The sequence below is a fragment of the Nesoenas mayeri genome, assembly GCF_963082525.1.
Source record: "Nesoenas mayeri genome assembly, chromosome: 12".
Lineage (NCBI taxonomy): Eukaryota > Metazoa > Chordata > Aves > Columbiformes > Columbidae > Nesoenas > Nesoenas mayeri.
The window spans coordinates 14,042,610-14,064,922 of record NC_137547.1 but is presented as its reverse complement, the minus strand read 5'-3'; the positions used below and the strand labels follow the sequence as shown (position 1 = coordinate 14,064,922).

At 40.7% G+C, this 22,313-nt stretch overlaps 1 protein-coding gene across 8 annotated transcripts in view; it reads right to left on the bottom strand.

Annotated features, from left to right (window-relative positions):
* The window catches only part of CNOT1 (CCR4-NOT transcription complex subunit 1), a 57,736-nt gene that overhangs the window by 7,569 nt on the left and 27,854 nt on the right, over positions 1–22,313 (bottom strand). For 2 of the 8 annotated variants that reach the window (XM_080352337.1, XM_080352338.1), the window contains 22 exons: positions 21,202–21,403; positions 20,655–20,801; positions 19,436–19,560; positions 18,300–18,586; positions 16,929–17,007; positions 15,701–15,931; positions 14,280–14,420; positions 13,231–13,410; positions 12,034–12,150; positions 11,440–11,550; positions 10,768–10,845; positions 10,270–10,447; positions 9,648–9,778; positions 8,778–9,074; positions 6,349–6,489; positions 6,144–6,248; positions 5,435–5,554; positions 4,689–4,883; positions 3,637–3,779; positions 2,967–3,075; positions 2,703–2,872; positions 1,397–1,628 (listed from right to left, as the gene is read on the bottom strand). In XM_080352337.1, the coding sequence (XP_080208463.1) occupies positions 1,397–1,628; positions 2,703–2,872; positions 2,967–3,075; positions 3,637–3,779; positions 4,689–4,883; positions 5,435–5,554; positions 6,144–6,248; positions 6,349–6,489; positions 8,778–9,074; positions 9,648–9,778; positions 10,270–10,447; positions 10,768–10,845; positions 11,440–11,550; positions 12,034–12,150; positions 13,231–13,410; positions 14,280–14,420; positions 15,701–15,931; positions 16,929–17,007; positions 18,300–18,586; positions 19,436–19,560; positions 20,655–20,801; positions 21,202–21,403 (3,519 nt within the window). Of the gene's footprint in view, positions 1–1,396; positions 1,629–2,062; positions 2,309–2,702; positions 2,873–2,966; positions 3,076–3,636; positions 3,780–4,688; positions 4,884–5,434; positions 5,555–6,143; positions 6,249–6,348; positions 6,490–8,777; positions 9,075–9,647; positions 9,779–10,269; positions 10,448–10,767; positions 10,846–11,439; positions 11,551–12,033; positions 12,151–13,230; positions 13,411–14,279; positions 14,421–15,700; positions 15,932–16,928; positions 17,008–18,299; positions 18,587–19,435; positions 19,561–20,654; positions 20,802–21,201; positions 21,404–22,313 lie in introns of those variants that run through there. The other 6 variants (XM_080352339.1, XM_080352341.1, XM_080352342.1 and 3 more) reach the window with 6 other exon arrangements.

Sequence of the window (22,313 nt, the reverse complement as noted above, 5' to 3'; positions counted from 1 at the left end):
GTTTCTGGTTTTTGTTTTATTTATTTATTTTTTTAAATAAGGAATTAACATATGTGCCTTCAAATTTCTATGCCCTTCCTGTCCTAAAGACTAGTGGCACAGAAGCAACACTTAATTTAAGCAGCCAAAATTATGGTCATTTAAGTTCAGTCATAAAACCTTGCTTAATGCAGTTAGTACAAAATACTCCTTTAAAACCCATAGCTAAGGCCTGTAAAAAGCAATTATATTTAAACACTGTACTTCCGCATATTTCAACTGCTATTTCAAATCGGATCAATTATGTACAAAAGGTAAAGAAACAAGTGCGATGAAGTGAAGCAGGTCTAAAGTGCATTGAGTATTATAGGTACACTATACTGGAGTGTGCTTGATAAGTACATACACTTTAAAGTATAAGAAGAGTGAGGTTGCACAAAGAGGTAAAACTTCATTTTTAAAAAGTGAGTTTAACACAACACCCATTTAGAACATTCAAAAAAAGATGTTATGCGGTGGAAGACCAACAGAAAGCAGCTACAAGCCAGTACACGAGGCCACTAAAGTCACACGAAAAAAATCAGTACATCAGTCAAGATCTTTATGCACATGTTGTAGCTTGAACTTTTTTTCATTAGTAGCTGCAAAACCTGTAGCATTTCCGTGGTATTAACATGGAAATTTAAAGAGAACACAATGCAAAAGAACTAAGCCAGGGGCTTCCTTGCAGCTGCAGTCAAAGAGTTGCCAGAAACAGTTTTAGGGAGATGACAGCACATACAAAGGCAGTTTGTTACCACACAGGTTGGGTTACCGAGGGCATCGCCCTTCTCACTCACACCTGGAAGGCAGATGTGTGCTGCTCATCACACCTGGTAAGGTGCCCAGGAGCAAAATGTGGGAAGCTGTTTAAATTTAGGCACCACTTTAGCTAATGAAGTTTCCAGTTTTTCCTCACTCTAATGGTTCTAGTTAGGAAAAGGATTCCCTTGTTCACGTGGTCTGGAACAATTCACCTGCATCTCCATCCATTAGCAACTTCCTTCTGTAGGCTCTCAGAGCTTCTACTGTTACCCAGAAGGAGCAACACTAGTCAAGCTTCACTGGACAAAGTCTGTCAGAACTATTCCCAACAGCTCCCAACAGCTGAAGTTCTTTTCCCACCAGATATACGACAAAACTCAAGGTCTGAACTGACAGCTTGTTGCTACAGTATCTGAAGAACATGATTTGGTGAAGAGTAGGTGTTTCTACAGAACTTTACCACCAAAACCAGACAAAATTTTGATAGTCAACTGCCATACACCTGGAAGTTTCAAAAGGATGTCTAACATGGGTTATAACACTGTTTTAAAATGGAGGGCATCACACCCTACTGATGTTGAATAAAAAGCACCTTTCTTTCCAAAAGCTCTACCTGTCCAACAAACGCAGAGAATGCTTTGGTACTGTCACGGCCTGCGGCAGCTGAATGGTAGAGGTTCACCCACTCCCTCAGCAGGTATTCCGCCTTCTCCCTCAGACCTGGCGGATCATCATACTCAGAGGCTTGGGAAATTCCTGAATGCATCATGAAATTGGGACCTCCATGAGCACGGTCAATCATTGCTTCGTAGTTTGATCGGACCACTTCCATCAGCTGGGGTAATCTAATGCAACAGACCAGAGCAAGAGCTGGGTTAGAATTTCTCCTGCCCTGGAAGGCACATGAACGGGGAGCTCAGACAAATATAGCTGAAAGAAAAATTAGTTTTTATACTAATTCTTCATATCTCCCAGTCCTCATTGAAACAGCAGAAATAAGTCATGAAAGCAGATGCATTTATGATGAAAGAAGGAACATGGAAATCATACAAGCTTTGAAGTTCTCCTCCAATTCATACAGCAGTGTGCTAAACCAGCACCAGAAGTACTGGAAACAGTTCACTTTTCCAGATTTCAGAAGGCCTAAAATGCACCGAGAGATGATGAGATGTCAGTGCTAAACCAGCCTGACTGGGGCCCTCAAATTGGCTGCAGTGAAAGTCAATTCATACAGCAAAGACAGTCAACCCACACCAACTGCAGACAAAAGGACCTTTGTTTTGGGACATCCCACCAGCAGTTGTGGTGCTGGTGATGGCAGCTCCTGGCTGCTCTCTCAGCAACCCAGAATTCTCCAAGCTCCAATCCATGTCATTCTCAAACCCAGCAGCAATTGCTTCCACTTTAGTAACAGGAGGCCTGCAAGTCCCACAGGTATTTCCAGATTTGCTGCATAATTATCTGCTGCCACAAGCCACATGAGATTGGCAGATGATTGTTTTGTAGATTGCAAACAGAAAATTGTCTAAAGAAACAAGAAGGATCATCTAATTTGATTAACTGCTTGTGATTAACAAATAACCATATTAACACTTAGATATTTAAATAGGTAAGAATATTGGCTACATTTGTGATAAAGCAGGAACTCAAGCAAGTTTCTCACATTAGCTCAGTATTTTTGAGCACAGCACGTAGATTTTCCTGCTCAAGCATTCAGTTTGACATCATGCTGCAGCTGCCTCTATTTTGACATAAAATCAACATAATTGCATTAGAGTGACAGTTTAAACTAACACAGGATTGCAACCCCAATGAAAGTTTAAAGCTGTATGATTGAATGACCTGAGATGTTGCTTATATAACATTTCAAATAAATTAGCACAGGAGAAGTCATGTATTGCACAGTATTTCAATCTCACCCTTCTGGAGCGTTTCCTCTGGAATGAGCATTAATCCTCATGAGTGTCTCAATCGTGTGAAACAAATCTGCCTCTGTTACGTGGGCGACACTTCTCTCATCCACCAACAGGATCTTTACCAACTGCATGGCAAATGCCACAGCCATGTAGTTCAAACCATTCTCCATTGACTGTCAACAGGAAAAAAGGCAATTAAAGTTCAGCCATTATCTTACAACAGACTGATCAGAACTCTTCTCCTCCGAAAGAGCAAGTTGGCTTTACCTGAGCCAAGTGAAGGTCGTACTGCTGCATGTTAACAAGGTGATTGCGGATTAGCAGCTCCACAGCTTCCACGTTGTACTTGTACTCATCTCTGCATTCAATCAGGCATCTGAAGAATTAGATTTCTTTTAAAAACCGTACTTCAGCACCACAGTATAAGCCAAGCAACTCAATTCTAATGCTTCAGAAACCGCACCATTCACTGTGATTCAATGACTCTGCTCCAAAAAAAGCCCCTTCTAGAGCATTCTCTAAGGTAACATTTTGAGCTCAGAACAGTCAGCCTCAAGCATTTGTCACCCCACACAACTGGTCACAACAACCCTTCAACAGCTTCAGTTTATTCAGCGTAAGAAGCCTCTCTTCTGGGGGTGCTTCTGCTATGAGCATATGCCATGTCACACTCTGTGACAGTATAGAGACATTCTCTATAGAACAAGGGGAAAAAATTACAGAGCATCTCTAATGCTTAATTACATTTAAGATTCCTATCATGTTCTAGGATAGAGCACCATTATCAGAAGATCTAGTCACTTCTGACAAAAAAGCTAGTTATTTTTCATCAAATGGCAACAATAGAAAATAGTAACAGCAAGTGATTAAAATTAACACAATAGCTCCCAAAAGATGATGAAAGCTACACCAGTGTTCCTATTGTCTCCTAACTGACCTAGTAATCTGTTTATTACACCACGGAGATCCATATGCGCGGCCGTCCTGCAGAGCCTTCAGCACAAGCAGATGACACTCACGATAGCGAAGCAGGAGGTCGGCATCTGCCCCGCTGGTGGCATCCAGTAAACCCTCTACAGCCTAGAACAGATGCAACCTGTTAGCAGAGGATAAAACGGGTCCTTTTCCAAATCTTCTGCAAATTAGATAGCAAGAGTTAGCACCAGAAGATTCAGCAGACATGCAAAAAAAACAATTTAGCCATTGTGCTGACCATTTGGATAAGGCTAGGTGAGATTTTACCAGCTTCTACAGCATCTACACCTTCACTGTACACAGCTGTCCTACCACAAACAAGCCTACGGTCTCTCTATGCCCCAGTGGCTTTATATAAGCACCAAGTAGTATGAAAGACCATATTAGTTTGTGCTGCAGCTTCTGTAAATCAAATTATCTTTTTCCTTTGTCGACACAGCTTTTGCTTTCCCTACTAAACTGGCATAACCTCAATGAACAAGTCATCTTGCCTTCCCTCTATTTTCCCCCTGTCCTGTGAGAGACATGAGAGAGCAAGCAGCTGGATGGATTGGCCAGGGTCAATGCACCACATGTGCTCATTTATCAGTTACTGCAAAAATACAATACACAAGTGTGCTGCTATAAATCCAGCACTATACTCAATACTACCCACCTACAAAGGCAGTTCAAATATCTTCTTAGCCTCCAAATTATGCCCAAATAGAAGGCTGTTGTAGCATGAAACAGTTCTCAATTTGCCACATCTGAACAAAACTCCCCCAAGTTCCAGGATTCTGTACCTGCTGCTTCCCACAGCAGCCTGGCCACTGTGTGTACAGACGTCAAATGAACACCATGGCCCTCTTACAATTTTATTTACTAAATTTCCAAAGACAGCAATTGTTCAGTGTTGTTCACCAAGCAAGTTCCACGGGATGCATGAAGACAGACTCATCCGCAAGACAATCCCCAAGCCAGATGAGTAATAAACTCCTGGTGAGTTGTTACAGGAGAGGAGTTGTTGACACTCACCTTCTGCAGTAGCCCAAGTGCAGCAATTGCATCACGGGAGTTACGAGCCACTACCACAGCCTCCAGGAGGCTGCGCAAAGCTTGAGCTTGAGGATTCATGGCCAGGGTGTGTGGGATGGACTGCAGGTGCTGCTCCAGTTCTGTCATACATTTGTCATAGATTTGTGCTACGTCATCTGTAGCCCAAGCTTGCTGCTTAGGAGAAAGTAGGAGTGAGTGATTTTTTTAAAGGATTGTGTTTGCAAAACTCAAATAGTGATCAGCTCTTCTACCTTGGAAATTAGAGCATCCAAAATTTGGATCTCTACAGTATTGTGGTCAGTGATCCTGGCATTTTAAATAAATGTGAGTGAATTAAGCTGCGGAAATAACTAGCAAACAATCCTAGCAGTCTTTAAGACCAAGTACACAAACAAAAACCTGTTCATTATCTCAAAATCCATTCTCACCATCCATGATCTTCTCCAAAAGTAACTTGAGATTTGAATAAAACATTTCACTGCTACTGAAACTACATGTAGTAATAATAATTTGCAGATCTTGTCCCAATTTAGGTTGCAACCCTTACCAGTATAAGTCTTACATTGCCAATAATTTGACTTTAAAACTAATGCATCTTTCAACCACTATTCTCAAGCAATACAACTGCCTGATTCTCGCTAGTCTTCTAGGAAAGGACATGAGTTCTGCAACATTCACCAAAAGGGCAACAGCACTCTCAAGCTGATTAACTCGGAAGTCTCTACCTTCATAGGCTGAGCCAGGAATCCTGTAGGCTGAGTTAAATCATTGGTAGGCAAGAAGCCAGGGACATTACGTGCAAACTCTTCATAAACAGCCAGCTGTTTTGGGTCCACACCTCCAACCTTTGCAAGGAAAAAAACAGGCATTAGCCTAATTGTTCAGAAATGAGGGCAGTTTGTGCAAGATGTAGCTGCTCAGTCACATTATTAAGCAGAGTGGCCTAAACATAAAAAATTAGTGTTCATCTGCTCCACATTGTGGTCTTGTTTCTCCTGCTACAGCTCCTAACAAGTAGGATTTTGCTTCACAACTGGAACCCACATTCCCAGAAACAGGAGGAACTGAATATGGGTTCATGCATGTCTGACGCACAAGAGAAATGCTCTGCTGAGAGCATAAGGTATGTCCTTCAGGGAAATAAATTATAAAGGACACAAGACAATGAGATAGACCAGTGATTTTCCAGTGAAAGCAGTACAGAGGAAGAAACACGAGTTTTAACATCCTCACGGATTTAATGAAATGATATGAACACTCATTTTGGAACAACATATTCAAGTGTTTCCGTTACTAATGAAGCTAATAGCAGTTACACTGTTAGACAAGACTTAAAATATACAGGATTGCTCAGCTGAAGCTGCACTATCCACTGTTCATTATCAGGAGGGGGAAAAGAGTAGCATCAGAACACAGCTCAGTCCACATCCTCACCTTTAACCTGATCTGTTCTGGCATCCGCTCAGCCTGGTACGTTAACACGACAGGATCACAGTACCGACGACCCTCTTGTCTAGCATGTTTTCTGAGCTCGAATTCCTGGAAAAAAGCCCCAAACACCACATTGAATTTTAGACACTGAGTTTGGATGTATATAAGCACATTTAATACCTTTAAAAGACAGGAGTCCCATACTTACAGTTGCGAGCCTCTTGTCCATCTCAGGGCCTGCCTTTTCCACAGCTGTCTTCTGGATAAAGCAGCATGCCAGCTCACAGTTATCCTGCGCTAGCTGGGCAGCCGCCTGCTCCATCATGTCCCTCTGTTGTGGGGAGGCTGCCTATTGAAAACCATGATAATCAGTGAAGGCTGTAAATTTTCCTTGTATATTACTAGCCTCAAAATCTGCACCACTGACCATACAGAACAGCAGCAATAAAAAGGAATGCTCTTAGGAATGCACTCTCTTTGCATGGAATATACAATAATAAATTTAATTTTACATAGCTTTGAATAAAACATGTAGGCAAGATGACAGTAAAGGCTTTCAACAAGGAACAAAACAGCAGGAGGTTCTCCATCTTCTCCACCAACCTGTCTCCAGGGCACAGAAATAAAGCCCTGCTTCAGACTGATGCACATACAACAGATGCTAATGCAGGAAAACTAAGCCCTGCAGCACAGCCTAAAAGTTTTTCTGCTTCCTAGGCTGTAATCAGAAGATACAGAGGTGTATCACTAACAATGCAGGCTCACAGTCCCTGTTTCAGTGGGTTCCCTTTCTGGTACAGATTTTCTTCTTTCCTCCTTCGAAACTGCTTTAAGAGAATCCTGGACAGATGGACTTATTTTTCAGGATGCAAAGCAGAAACTCCCACTGGAAATGGAATACACATATAAAGGCAAACAGTCCAATCTACTTGGATTTCTTTGTCCATTAAGATCTACCCCTATTTCATTAATTCCTGAGAACTACACTGCTTCTCTCAAATAAAATAAATTCTTACATGTTAGCCCACTTCATACAATAAGCCAGACGCAATTTTTTTTATGTCTTGTACAACACTTTTTCTGCAACACAATGTTTTCTGTAATTAGCCCTTAAGAAAACTTCCTTGGATTACAGCTGGCCCTGTATCAATGCCATATGTCTTCAGGGATAAAAACAGCTTGACTACTACGTTACATTTTCATAGCGTTTATGACATTTTGCAAACAGCACCATACACAGCATGGTCTTCCACAAAACTTGAATTACTTTCACTTACACACATTTTTCAGTGGCACATCATACCTGGTGGATACACATAGCTGTAACGCCAACTCTGTCCCCATAACTCGTGTCACATCTTGACCTTCTCATACCACCCAAAACACAACCGACATTTCCCCAGCTACCTCCCTATCCGAACTGCCATCACATCAGATGAACCACAACAAGACTGCACACCAAAGGAGTACTTGTGTCCCTCCTATCAGACAGAGAACGAGCGCTTTCTCTTATGGTTGCCAGCTTGACACCCAAACTCAATCATAATCAGCACAGGTGCTAACAGTGGACAAAGGCTCAGCTCACACTAACAAAACAACACTAAAACTGTTTACTCTCATCCTTAAGATAGATGGAACAAGATTCATTTGCATGCCTTTCCTGCTCTTCATCTCAGCAATCAAGTTACTTGAAGTTCTCTGTATGAAGGAAGGGTCAATAGTGCTTGAGCCGTGGGAGTTACACCACAGATCACCCATCCTGTACCTGCAGATGCAATTCTTACTACCATTTTGTGCTCCCTTCAGACCATTAAATCCCGCCCTGTTGAGCCAGTTCCCATGCAAGAGGGCAATCCCTTTGCAAACGGGGCCTTTGCACTGTCACTCCCTGACAGATGGGAAATAGTGACATGCCCTTAAGCAAGGGGTATGCAGTCCATTTAATTTTTTTAATCCCTGAAAGGATAGCAATGCCTTGATCTTTCCAAGATCCTCATCCTCTTGTGTCTGTCACTGATGGTAAACAGAGCGAGATTTCTGGGTAGCAGCTGCTGTTCTGGCCAGCAGTTCACAAACAGTGTTCCATTTAGCCAAGAATGGGAAGCTAGTGCTGCAGCTCACATTTTCTTCATTAAGAGACTTGAAAATATCCTCTAGAAAACCCAACGAATTAACAAGCTGTACAGAAAAATCTTAACTTCATATCTGCTAACCACTCAAGGAAATAAAATCTGCCTGAAACACACATTCTTGCTGAGACAATCCAAGACATCACCAGCAAGTCTCAGAAACATTTCAGCCTTCCCCACTCTGGCTTTTCTACCTCAAAACCCACAGAAAGATAAAGCACTCCAAGGTGATGGGATCAAAATATCAAAATGAAGAGAACATTGGGGCAATATAAAAGGGTAGTCAGGAAGTTTTAGTGCACCACAGCAGGATTCACCATGCAGGCTTAAGACTGGTCTGAAATAACAGCTCACATCAAACATGTTTGTTTTGTTTTGTTTTCCATCTCCACACTAGTTACAGCATGTAATTAACCAACAAGTCTACAGTGTGGAGAACTGATCTGCTAATGCTGGATGTCTATAGTCCCATAAACTGAAAATAAGCTTCAGACGATGTGAATCTTACCCTCAGTGCAGTAGCAAAACTATTTTTCAAGTTGGTAGCTATGCTCATCAGCAAAGGTTCCCTGCAGGTAATCATGGCCATCCCAGCAGTCAGGTTCCGCATCATGTGGTGTGCGGCCACACGCATCCGTGACTCTTCAGAATCCAGTGCAAAGTCCTTCCTGACTATCTGCTCACAAGTAGTCATGGCAATCTTGATGGACCGATCGACCACTGGATGGACAAGCTCTTGCACTGCTCGCTCTATTGCCTGCCGCACACACTGCTTCAGCTGCGGGTGGGCTTGAAACAGCGGAATCTGGAGGAGGATTAGAAAGTTAAGTGAGAATGTTGCAAACTAGAATCCCATCTACTCTAGATATTCCCATTTTCCAATCGACTTTTAAGTGTACTGTCACAGCTCGCCTACAATTCAGCACTCTTGTGTTCCATATACAGATATCACAATGTCTGTTTGATAATTCTTAAATGGCGATTTCTGACCATTTTTCTTCCAAAGTTGCAGCTGAGCATAATGCAAAGACTAACTTGACAGCTACGTCACTGACTAGTCATAAGGAACAAGGAAGCTACTCTTAAGCTTCCATTCTGATAGCAACTATCTCAACTATTACATATTGCCAGAAATGAATTGGATACTAATGTAAATGTCACAGTGAAAGATCACTTGACCATCTGAAATCATCAGTTAACATTAACTACTAACCACCCCTGAAGCTCTCTGTTTGATTATTTGTTAGCGCTCATCCTCCCCAATACTTTGAGAATTGACACTCCAATAACTTACAAAATGCTGCTTGACCAGCTGAGATCTGTGGCAAAACTGGTACCAAACATTTTTTCAGCAAACCAAATCAGCTCTAAAACTTACCGTTGGATTTAAGGTAATATGTGGAGCCAACCCTCCTAAAGAATAGACGTTGATGTCATGATAACTGTACTGGGGCTGTGGAGGAACTGTGGCTGTACAAGTGGTGCTGGTAGCTGGAGTTGTAGAAGCAGCTGTGGAATACAAGATGTTTGTACTGAAACATGACTGAAAAGCAAATGCTTCTAACAGAAGTATGTGCTTCTCTTTTAAGTGACCAAGAAGCAAAACTTTGATCATGAAGCCTCCTAAACTTTTCAAGCCATTTTTATTCTCCATTTTCCCAATGATTAGTGCCAAACTAGCTTCAGCACATTTTAGTAGAGCTGTTTCTTCAGACACAGTTGAACATCTGATGTTTTGTTAATAGATCAACCTGCTTCACTCCCTTCTAAGGGAGTGCTACACACGGTACATGTAGAATTAGTCCTCAAGATGATTTCCACTCCCTTCCCATCTCCACACTCTGTACACCTACTTCTATTACAAAACTATTCAAGTGCTCCCAAGGATTCAGCAATATTACAACAGCACGTGTAGATTCACAGTTTTCTTCATAATAGCATAACATGTCTTATTTAAGCTTCTACAGTGTGGTTGTGGATTCTATACAAAATGTACTTACTAGTTGTTGTGATGGGTGGTAGCTCTTCTGGCTGCTTCACATCCTTCTTTGGAGCAGACAGCTGTTCGTCCAGGTTTTTCAGACGATCCTTATCTTTCAGGAGACTTCCAGGTTTCAGCTCATTGATGTCTAGTGCAAGATTCTTGCAGAGCACTTCAATCTCAAACTTCAGATTCAACTGCACAACAATTCTAGTTTAGGTTATGTCATAAAGAAAATACCCGAAACGTTTACTGGGCCACTTGACTCCCAAGCTTCCTATTCTAACCCCAGGCCTTTTAGAGACTTTGATAGTGACTGAGGATTAGACAAATACCTTGCATGCTGACCTCACAGGAAAAGAGTTTCATCCAAGTTCTGCCAAATTAAGCAATGCCCAATTTTCCCCAGGCTAAAGAAACTAGAAGTGAAATTTGGTCCTTCATAACATCCTTCTTGACTGGTATGTCAAGAAAACCTCACACTCGGTAGGTACAGGAAATAAAAATAGAAGTTTACTTTTAGATCATGTTCCTGATGCAGCTCAGCTAAAACATTCATAATGGCCATTGTCCATGGGTTTGGAGGCCTGAAGACCTAAAATAGAAAGAGGAGAGCAGTATTACACAAACTTCTTGAATAATTTGGATAACTTATGACTGAAAATTTTTGAAACATGAACACCTGTGTGTGCATACAGCTGTGGAGAAGTTTGTACAGCTGCATTTAGGGTTGAAGTGAATATTCTGTTTGACTGAAAGTACTAGGTGCTAGTTGAACATTAAACTAGAAACACAATGACTTGGTCCTTCTGAGAGATCAGCTCTATGTCAAGCAGAACAGACAAGAGCTGATCAGGGTCAAAAAGAGGTGGGAGAAATTAAAAAAAAGCAAGAATAAATAAATCCTAGAACCTTTTCAAAGGCATCCTTCCATTTCTCAACAGAGTTCTGTTCAGGGATACGACAGCACTGTTCAGCTAACACCACCTATTCAGACTGCAAAAACGCACAGGCCACGTACGTTCCTCAAAATGGAACTCCTTCACTTCAAGACCTTACCTTCCCTTTTCTTTCTCTCCATGAAATTCAACCATTTTTCACTTTATGAAAAAAGCTACTGCAAGACTTACTTTCTGCAAGACTTATTTTGCCACTTGAGCAATAACTCTGTCAGCACAAAGTCACTTACCACACTCCTGACACTGGATTCTAAGACTTTGGCAACAAATGGCACTACATAAAGCAATTCCTGCTGTCCCTTAACGTAGGCTTCCAGTAGTAGCGATTTCACATCCAAATCCTGAAAAATACAATCAACAATTGAAAAGGGGAAGAGGGTGGAAAAAAAAAACAGGCAAGCACACTGCAAAGATTCCACTTACACAGTATTTCTTTATAGGATGTACTGGTAAAGTTGAGTCAGAGAATCACAGAACGTCCTGAGTTGGAATGGACAAAGATCACGGAGTCCAACTCCTGTCCCTACACAGGACAACCTGTCCTTGAATTTTAGACTGCTAAGCAGCAGTTACTTTTTGAACAAAGATTTACAGATACACATTTTTACATGGGATGACTACACTTATTTTGTCAAGAATTTAACTACTGATTTTTCTGATTAAAAAAAATGTAGAAGTGTTAGATGACCAACTCCGGAATCATATTTTGTACTTGGCACACAAAAGAGAGGCACCAGGAAAGTGACAGTTTCCCAAATACCCTACGCTGCTGCATAACAGCACACCAACTCACACCAAACAAATCTGTAAAGACAGAAACTCACCGTGTGCAAGATGGGCTTATTTTTAGCCAGCGTAATCATTCCCAGCCAGTGACCAAGGTTTTTTAACAAGGAACGGTCTGAAAAGTTGGCTGCAGCTTTATCTGATGTCAGTAGCACCTAATGAAGAAAAAGCAACTTGAGCAACAACTAGAAGACAATCACAGACTCAGAATCAAATCCAACAGCTGATCTGACTTAAGACCTAAAATTTTAGGACACTGAATTCTGAGCTTCAGTCACATTACAGAGATAATCAAGAGCAGCCTTCAAGACAGCACTCTGTAAATCTGCCCTGTAGCAATTTCAAAATTCCTTTGTTTCAAGCGGATCAAAAAGAGGATTACACTTTTCCAGATCTTAACAGTTACTCTGTCAAGACTGTTGCAATTACTTAGTTAGTAAAGTACAATTTGTGAAGGCAATTCTTGCACTTAATGTTTCATCACAGACCTGAAGGCTTCAGTTTACACTTCTTGAGAAACCATTTAATTCTTATTTCAAGATTTCAATCATGTCCCAGCATTCTTCTGCTAGTTCTGTTCCTTAGCTGCAGAAGAGCATCAGCTGAACAGAGCAAGGTCAGCTGTGCTCTGAAGAGCCAGGAGATTCTTTTGCACTACAGCGTAACCCATGGTGGTCAGGAAATTCCACCAATAGGTTTAAAAATAGTGCTTGCTTGTCAAACTTCTTTCATCTGCTCATCTCTTCCAGGCTACTGCTTTTCCCTCCTCCTCCCCTTCACATCAGTTTCGCCCTCTAGTGAGTTCTGGTTGTCACACGCCACTTCTAAACCCTCCCCTTCCTCTTTAGTCTTTGACCAAAACAGCAGAATGTGTGGTTTTCTTCTCTTTATACTTTCCCCACACAAAAGAACTAAACCATAAGCAATATTCCCCTAAGTTATAATTCGCAAGCCTCACACAAATTTACAGTCCACCTACATAGATGAATTCAAATGCAGATTTGTCCTCTGAATATTCAATCTAAATTAAATCTCTGGTACATTCCTGACTGAAACCAGAAGAATCCTAGTATTTACAGAGGTAACGTGCTAGTTCAATTGTAAGCTAGCAAGTAGATTTTTTTGAATGATATTCCATATTTGAAGATCAGCAACACAGTAAGCAAATAGCCTGAGAACAGAACCCTCTTAAATCTTTAAATCTACCTAAGTATTAGAAAACTTGCACTACTCACCTTGATATTTCTGTAGGTTTCATTCAGAACCATTTTATTGAACTCTGGATTCTTAAGCGTGTCAAGGAAGTTTGAATATAAGCTGTGAAAATTCGGCTCAATACTGACTCTCTTCATCACCAGATACTGTGATACCCAAGGCATGAACTCCTCTTTCACTGTTTCCTTCAACTCTTCAACCTGTCCCCATACCAGAGGAAAAAGCACACCAGAGAAGTTATGAGAAGATGGATACAAACATCTGGGGTGAGCTCTGACCAAGAGTCGTGTCCAGTCAACTTCTTTTAACAATAATGCTCTTTGCTTTTTTAAAAATAGCTTTCAAATCAGTGTGTCATTATCCAAAGAACTGGTCAACCAGTAAGGACTTAATCATAAAAGGGGCAAGGCATAATAATTTACTTCCTCCCCATTTTTCAGCTTTTCACTCGGTAACTGCAAAATAAGTTGGCATGTAATGTTAAAGCTGTCTGTCCACATGACAGAGCACGGGTGGCAGCAGTACTGCACATTTCTACTAGTTCAGAAAAAATTCCCTGAATTTCAGCTTGAAATATGAGCCCAGCAGCTGAACCTTGTAATATCAAACGGTACCCAGCCCATTTATGATATGAATGTCTGAACTTGTGTTAATGTTTCTCAGAAACGTGCATTAGTATTTTTTCTTCAGTGCTTTCAAATTACAAAAACATCAGAATGGACTACCCAGCCATTATTCAAGGCATCTACTAGAAGTGATTTCCTGAAAACAAAGAATTACAGACATAAAATGCTTCAGTACAAAGGATTTAGCTATGCAGAAACAAGACAATTTGCAGGAGAAAGCAAGATTAAGAACAGCTTTCACCTACCTCTCCTTTCCCTAAAATGTTGTACCTTTGAAGAGATTCAAGCAGAAAGTGTTGGAAAATACTGTTTCTTTACAGTGTGCTCCCCCCTATTATTTTGCTAGTTGGAATTTTTCTAGAAACATCAGCCCCCCATCATTTCAGAATAGATTTCCAGGAATATGCATTAAAATTAATTTTGTAGTGTTCTTCCATACTTGCCTTCTGTGTCATATTTGACTGAGACAGATTATTGAAGATGAAAGCAATTTTTTCCTGGACATTCTCTGGAGGTTCCACAATTCTCTCAGTTTGATCTGTTGCTACTAACAGCGTATCAATGTTGGTAGTATTAATGGAAGGCTAGAGGGAGAACAAAATGTTCAGAACAATACCTCAAGGCAACATCAAAAGAAACTCTGCTCTGTTTTATCAAGCGAAAAAAGAATTGAGCTTTGTCAGGTGACACCTACTGTCTCAGATTCATTTTCAGCAGCGCTCTAATAAAGCCCAGTGATATTTTTACTGTACAAACAAAGATCAATACTGAGCAGAAGAATGCTGCTGTACAGGAAACCTCTAGCACTTAAATTCGCATACAACAGGTGCCACTGCAATGGCACCCCTAAGGCCTGGAGAAAATCACAGTGCAATAGTGAGCAGCGCTTGGAGCAGTGGTGATCACGTCTCTGGGAGCACTCAGGGCTGAACTGGGAAGGAGAAATCCCAGAGCTTCATTTCTGAGACAGCATGCCAGCTGCGAGTCAACAGAATGTGATCCACATCCCTACAGCTGCAGGTCTACACCCAGGGCCTTTAGCACCTGGGACACAGCAAGTAAGGGGAAAGGAGATACAGTTTTACATCTCCACCACGACTTGAGTTTAAAATTGGACAATATAAACACCTGAAAATACTATCTACATGACATAATCAGGTGGGAAAGACATTAATAACCACACTATGAACTGTCCCCTCAATTTGTTCACAACACTTTCAGCCACCTTTGGCTTTTGCCTCTTTTAATTTGAGGAGCTCTTTTAAAAGAGCTATACAAAGACAGTACCAGGAAGCCTGACAGATGTGACCTTACAGAGCATCAGTTATCGTACAGTAACAGCTCTACACATCCTCAGCATACATGCGGGACCAAGAGCATTCTGTGGAATAGCAGATACTGTCAATCTGCCCACGCTGTAATAACTCTGCATAACAGTCCAGAGATGTTTATATGTGTGACTAAAGATTTTAAAACCCCTCTGCAGTTAGAACTGCTGGGTCAAATGAGATTCAGTGTGTACTAAGCGTTTCCAAGCTCCAAGCCAAATGTTTCAAGAGCCCTACTGCGAGTCATTAACAGAAACAATCATTCTGTAATTGTCTTGACAACTAAAGCCTCAATTAACACATTTCTATTTGGACACCATAGTAATTCTATAGTTTTGTGATCAAAAATACATTCTCTACAAAAACGTTGGTCATATTTGAAAAGGTTATATGCTGTAGATACAAAATATGGACTGTAGCTTGAAAACTTGTAGACTATAAATTAAATTGGATTTTGTCTCCATGTACTCAATCCAGACCAGCAATTTAACTCCTTTGTTTCTCCGGTAAGGACACTGGAGTCACGGAATGCTTACCGGCACATCTTTCTTGAAGCTGACTCCAGTCGGTCGGGTAATTGTAATGGTTTTTGCAACAGTGGTGGTGGTTGAGGTGGTTACTATAGTGCTGACTTGGCCAGCAAGAGGAGCTTTTGCTGGAACTTGGGCCTGGGCCTGAGCCTGGGCAAGTGCAATACTTCCAGGGGTGGTGATTGAACCCTGCATCTTCACAGGAGGATCTCTGGATTGCTGTCCGTATTCTATGTACTAAAACAGGGCAAACAAGCACATACAAAACTTCACACACCGCAACACAACTGTGAGCTGCCTTTTAGCATGAGCAGTATAAAGGTTTGCCAACAATCTTTAAGGATTTGACACTAACACCTTTAAAAGAATCTGAAAACTACAACCGAATACCCTTATAGAGCACATCTTGATGCTGTTTTCTTACTTACTGGAGAGGAGCCCCGAGCTCTCAAGCATCAAGAGACTTGACATCCTTACAATTTACAGAGCACTACCCAAAACCTCCATCCCTGCAAGCCTGGGATAGCATAGCAAGAGGGGAAAGAGCCTAAGAGAAATGTGTGAATATCAAGAAACTGGGTAAAAAGCACATGAGAAGGCTACAAGTCTTCCCCAAGGCCTCCTACAGCTACACAGGAATGGTAAAGCTGTGGGTAGATGGCCTCTCTACCTTCAAGTGAACTTCTTTCCTTGTTTAGATTACACTCTCAAACTCTGCCACTGGGATCAGCTTTTCTCTAGTTCTACCAGACACCATATGATCGGCACTGCTTTGGACCACAGGTCCCATTACTACCCATTACTCTAATCAGACCTTCAGGAATTAAATTTCTCTCACCTTTATCTGATTTTAGCAGGTCTGAGCATGAAACTGTATAAAACCAGCTGGATGCCCTCTATTCTAGAGAAAAACTCCAAATCATTAAGGGACTGTAATGTGAATCCATTGAAAGACTTTAAAACCTTTGTGCAATACCATGTGTCCTGTTCAATGATGCATTTATGCTCAGGCAGCTATTTCAACATAAGCAACCCAAACAGATTTATGGAAACAGAAGAGGTACCAGGTGAACAATCTTCACCCAAAAACTTGTGAGAAAAGGCATGTGACTTTTGTTGATGTGTGCTACCTAAAATTGTGACAGCTCAGACTACTTTTCCAAAGGAAAACAGGAGTTTTTTCAAAAGAGCTTAAAATAATGGAAAGTCAGTGTGATAAAACAAACATACTCACCTCCTGTAAATGATGCGGGAACTGTATAAAGTGACTAATAGAAGCCAAGTGCTGACAATACTGGGGATAGTCCTTCAGTCTGTCAGATAAAATACGCATTAGTCAGAAACATAAGCCCAGATCAAAACCAGCATTACAGAGAAATACAAATACAGCACTGGTATGTCATTCCCATACTGCATCACAGAACTAATTCTGCATTTTCTACAAAGTACCTTTTGTCACAAAATCCAGTTGAAATGAATTCATTTAACAGTGAAACACAAGGTTTATTCACAGCAACTCATCTCATCCTACATCTTAGTACTTCTGACTGAGCACACAATTGTATTTATACTCCGTGTTTGCACTAAGGTTATTGACTAAGGAATTTTTAGTCTGGTTTGGTGCATTTTAGACAGCACGGACTGTCCCTAACACCCAAGACAGAAGCTTCACCTACTCACACCAATTACAGTTCAACTTATGGATGCTGGACACTGTTACTACTCATGGAGAGTAAAATCTCTAGGTCCTGCTTAAAATGGCTCTTAAGGAGTAAGGAGGTGGCAAAGTCTCCAGTGTATCAGCCTTAAGTGTCTTTATTCATTCTGCTCAGCAAACTCCACAAAAAACATCCAACTATGAATGCTGCAACCACAGCTTTTAACACATCTGCACAGCAGATGAACTATAGAGGACGAATAAGGACAGAAGATAATGTGCTCCTTGCTTGTGAGTCCACACTTCAAGTCTACACAATTGCAGTCATTAAATAATTCCAGGAAGCTTTCTAATACATTTCAAGTTCAACTATTTTCTTCCAGAATGGAGATTTTTCCCATGGGTACACAATCCTGACTACTATTGCGGCCTGCCTGGAGAGTTTCTTCTATCTGCATTCCATTAAGAGTTTTGAGAAAGTGGTAGTTTGTCTTTTAGTATTTTTTTCCATACTTGAGATTTCTGTGTAAAATCAAAGTCCCAGACCTAGCCAGTCTTACAGTAACAAAGAGTGCAAATAGAACCTTATTGGAATGCACCTGTAAAGAGTGATTATATTCACGCCATTTCTAACAAGCTGACAACTTCATTTAACTTAACACTTCACTGAATTATTTTTTTATAAACAAAGTCTGCTAAACAGTTTCAGCATCTCAGTTTATCCCACATTTATACAGGTACGCACTGAACATTTTGATTTAAAGAAAAAAATCCACCCTTTAACTAACACATTAGCACATTTTTTTTTTCAGCTCAGCATTTCTCTAAAGTAATCCTGAGGTTGAGATGTGTAAATTTCTAACACAGTTAACCAATCTCGTGCTGCATATTTAGAGCAGGTTCAAGGTTAATGAGATGTTACAAGTATTACAAAAAAACCACACTCACCTATTTTTAAATCTATCTAGTGCAGCAATACCAAAATAGTACATTTTGGATGCAAAAGGCTTTCGTAAGGCTTCAAGAACATAGCGCAGGGCCAGGCCCAATGCCATATAAGTAACCAGTCCTTTCTCTATGATCCCACCGAAGAGGCAGGCTGTTATGTGCAGCTCTTTATCCGGGTACTGGGGAAAGAAGCGGTATTCCTCAAACAAGTTCCTCAGCATACAGTTAAACACTTCTCGTTCTCGTTTAATGTTGGAGTCCTTAAACCTCTGCAGCATTTCCAAGACCTGCAAAGAAATTGGAAATTGTTACCAACAAATTTGCTTTATCTCAGCCCTTCCACACCTTCAGGTTTCAAGAGCACTTGCACCCACTAAGGTAAATTGCACTACCATAAGCTAGACTGCAAAGGAACTGCTTCAAGAAAACCTCTTTCAGCCAGCAGACACTACATCACTATGAGTTTCCTCTTCAGACTTGAATTTTCTCCCCTTTGTTTTAAGTAGCTGTCTTCACATAAAACCTTTTTGTGACTGCCTACTCCATTGCTTCAAAATTAGAAAAATGAAAATTAATGTTCAGTGTCTTCCATTATTTATAACTACACAAATACATTAAAGTAAATTTGAAGTACTTCAAAGAGCAAATACATCAGACTGATAATTACTCTCATAGAGACTAATCAAAATAATTAACAAAACACAGAAGGTAGAACTTAGGACACCTTTATGTACTTAGAAGTTGCAGTAATTTTTAGACACTTTAAAAACAAATGTATTCAAGATAAGTGTAATTTATACACACCATGCACACTTTAGCACTTGTTTTGAATACACAAAGCTTCCATTCCACATGGAACTCTTTCCACTTGGTATCATTTTAGAAGTGTTAATTAGACATCTAAAGTCTTCAGTCCACAGAAATCAAAGCTGAATGTAATGATCAACTGCAAGTTTACTCTGTATATTTCTAAGGCAGCATGCTTTCAATTTACTTCATTAAAAAACCAGTGCTGCAAGCATCTACCATCAGCCCTTTATCATTTTCCACTAAAGTAATACATGAAAGAATAATTACTATCAACATTACAGCAAGTCTCTGAGCAGGTGATACAACCACTGCAGAAGGGAACTCACCTCATCTACAGACATGGTTGGATGTGGTGGATGGTTGTAAATACGCTGGAAGTAGCTGTTTGCCTCATCATCTATTTCTTTGCTAAAGTGCTGATTAGCCTCTGGCCACACCTGAGATAAGTCGGCTGTTAAAAAAGGAAACAGGTAACATGCTCAGAACAACTCCAGGCAGTCAGGATTTCATCTACTCCTTTTTAACTCTTCCAATCTGTACAGAACCTCCTAATTCTCCTGAAAAGCAGAATATGTAACCTTTCTAGTAGAAGGGAACTGTTATTTAAAAAATCTGGTTTTCATACATTATATTTATGCAAAAAAACTAAATACTAAGATAGAATTAACCACATACTGCTGTATTTCTAGAACCCACTGCCTCCCAAGCTAACCTCAACCGATGTCTAAACTAGATGAATGTAAACCAGACTAGAATAAAGCATGCTACACAACACTGACATGCACACGAGCTTTCACACAACCTTTCAGGCCAGTCAGTGAGCTTTAAGCAAGTTCATACTGAATGCTCAAGCCCAAAAATATAAACTAATTGTTAACTACAAAAATGGTACATATGTAGAGAATGGTAACTTTGCGCTTATGGATGAGCTATCGAAGGAGACTGAGATAAGTAATAAGAGCAGTGTGGAAAGTTCAGCATATAGCTATGCTTCCTAAAGGTCTTTGATTGCTTTAATATTTCATTGTGAGCGTACTTCAGAGGCATAAATGAGTTAAGGATAATGTCTCACTGTTAAGAACCAAATCATTCTGTCCAAAACCCATATTCTCACTAACTTATGTTAGTCTGATTTCTTTCCAGTGTTGACAGGTCAAGCAGTGAACTGGACCGCAAGTTACCTGCTGCGGGTAGCTTTGTTTAACCTTGCTACAAATAAAACAAAACCACCCTCTTACCAGATGCATACAACTCTGGTAAGAGCAGGATGACATTTCTGTTCAAAACACATCACAACAAAAAAAGAACACAGAAACACACTGTTCATGCAAATCCATAATGTTATATTTTTACACTAACAGCTTGTTTTTATTCCCCTAGATTACTTGACAAGCTTTTAGAAGTACATCTTTTAGACCTCACTACATAATTAAAGCCAAATTTCTAACATTTATCACCTACAGATCCAAGCCTCCCCTGAAGGAAATGCAGATTAACTGCAGACCACAGTCACACTTCACAGTCACAGACAACACTACCACTTACAAGGTTTCATCTTACTCTGCTGGAATGTAGGCTGGTTCAGTCCAGATGTGCTCAGCTTCCTTTGCACGAATGGATCATTGTTCACCGCAGGAAGGCCCAGGGCTCCGGTTCCTATGCCAGTCAGGCTACCCGTACTAAGACCACCTACTGAAAAATAAAACCGTAGTAAGACTACCCACTGCAAAGCAAGCGACTGGTCATCTCAATTGCGCCCTTCTCAGCATGCACTTAACACTGCCAAGAACTCAGAGCTATACAGCCTCATATCTACCCAATATCAAGCACTTTTATCTCAAGCAATTCCTCACCTCTGTCTCAAACTGAAATAATACTGCTAAAAATCTGTCAAAGCATCTTGACTTTAGATATTTTACTCATTGCAGCTGCAACATTCTGAAGTGCCGGCTCAGCAGTGACCCAGGAGCACGAACTGCATAATTCCCTCCCACGGGACACCCAGCTGTTTGTCCAGTATTTCCAACCGCAGCAATAACGGCACTTTAGCTCTGTGTCAAAACCAGAAACCACTCTGCCCAGATAGCAGTACCTGGAAGCTGTGAGGAGAGTCCTCCGATGCCACTGAAACCTGTTGTCTGGTTTTGGGTGGAAAGAGGGGGGAACGCTTTTGCTGGTGACTGAGGAGTACTGAACGCAGAGCCCAGGTTTGGAGGGAAGCCTTGCATGCTCTGGGTGTGAGGAGCCGCTGAGCCACCTAAACTAAGAGATGCCATTCCTGCAAGCGAGTCGATCTGAATGAAGAAAGGAAGATTATACACAGACAGCCATAAATCAAAAATCAAGCTTTTGGCAGGTTTTGTATAAAGGCAACTACATATAAAAACATTATTGAGACAAGATTTTCTGATGGTTACTTTAAATTCTGAAGTCATCCAGATTACCCCAAAAGATCAGTTTGTCTACAAAATGCCATTTCACTTTTTATTCTATAATCCCATAAAATCCTATTCTATCAGAGGTTTTACAGAAAGGCTGGTTGTTCCATAGTCTCTAGTTAAGTGTAACGCAACAGCAAATGCTTACAAGCAGGAGCACATAGAATTTAATACTAGAGCAGTTTATGCTCTGCAGTTTGTGACCTCTGACCTCACCCCAAGACCTGCAAAGGCTACTTCACAACAAGCTCACACAGTATTTGTCACTGTCTGAAGGATCCCATGATGCCCACTTCTCACAGCTAAACGCCTGAATGCAGGCTTCAACAAAAAGCATTAAGACCTGAGTGATGAGTAGGAGGGAAGGCACAGTACCAGCTGACAAAGCAATAAATTAAGAGCTCCTGGTTAGAAACAGCAGAAAAACTATATTATCTGTCCAAAAGATAGCATGGATACAGACTAACATCTGCTGCTTTATTTGTTCACATCACTTATCTGCAGCATGTTGCCAAGATATTTGGTATATTTGATGAGCAACTTCATTAAAGCAACAATTTACAAAGAAACTGCTCTCTGTATTTAGTTTACATAATCTACTGATGCTTCAGACATTCTTAAATGCTGAATTGCCACTATTCCATGTGAAAAAGCTTTTACCATTGCACAATCTGCCATTGAATTTCATTGCTAGAAGCAAAACCTGTCTGTAATGTGTTGCTCCCAGAGGAGGAAGGGATGATGAGTGGCAGGGAGTAACTTAAAT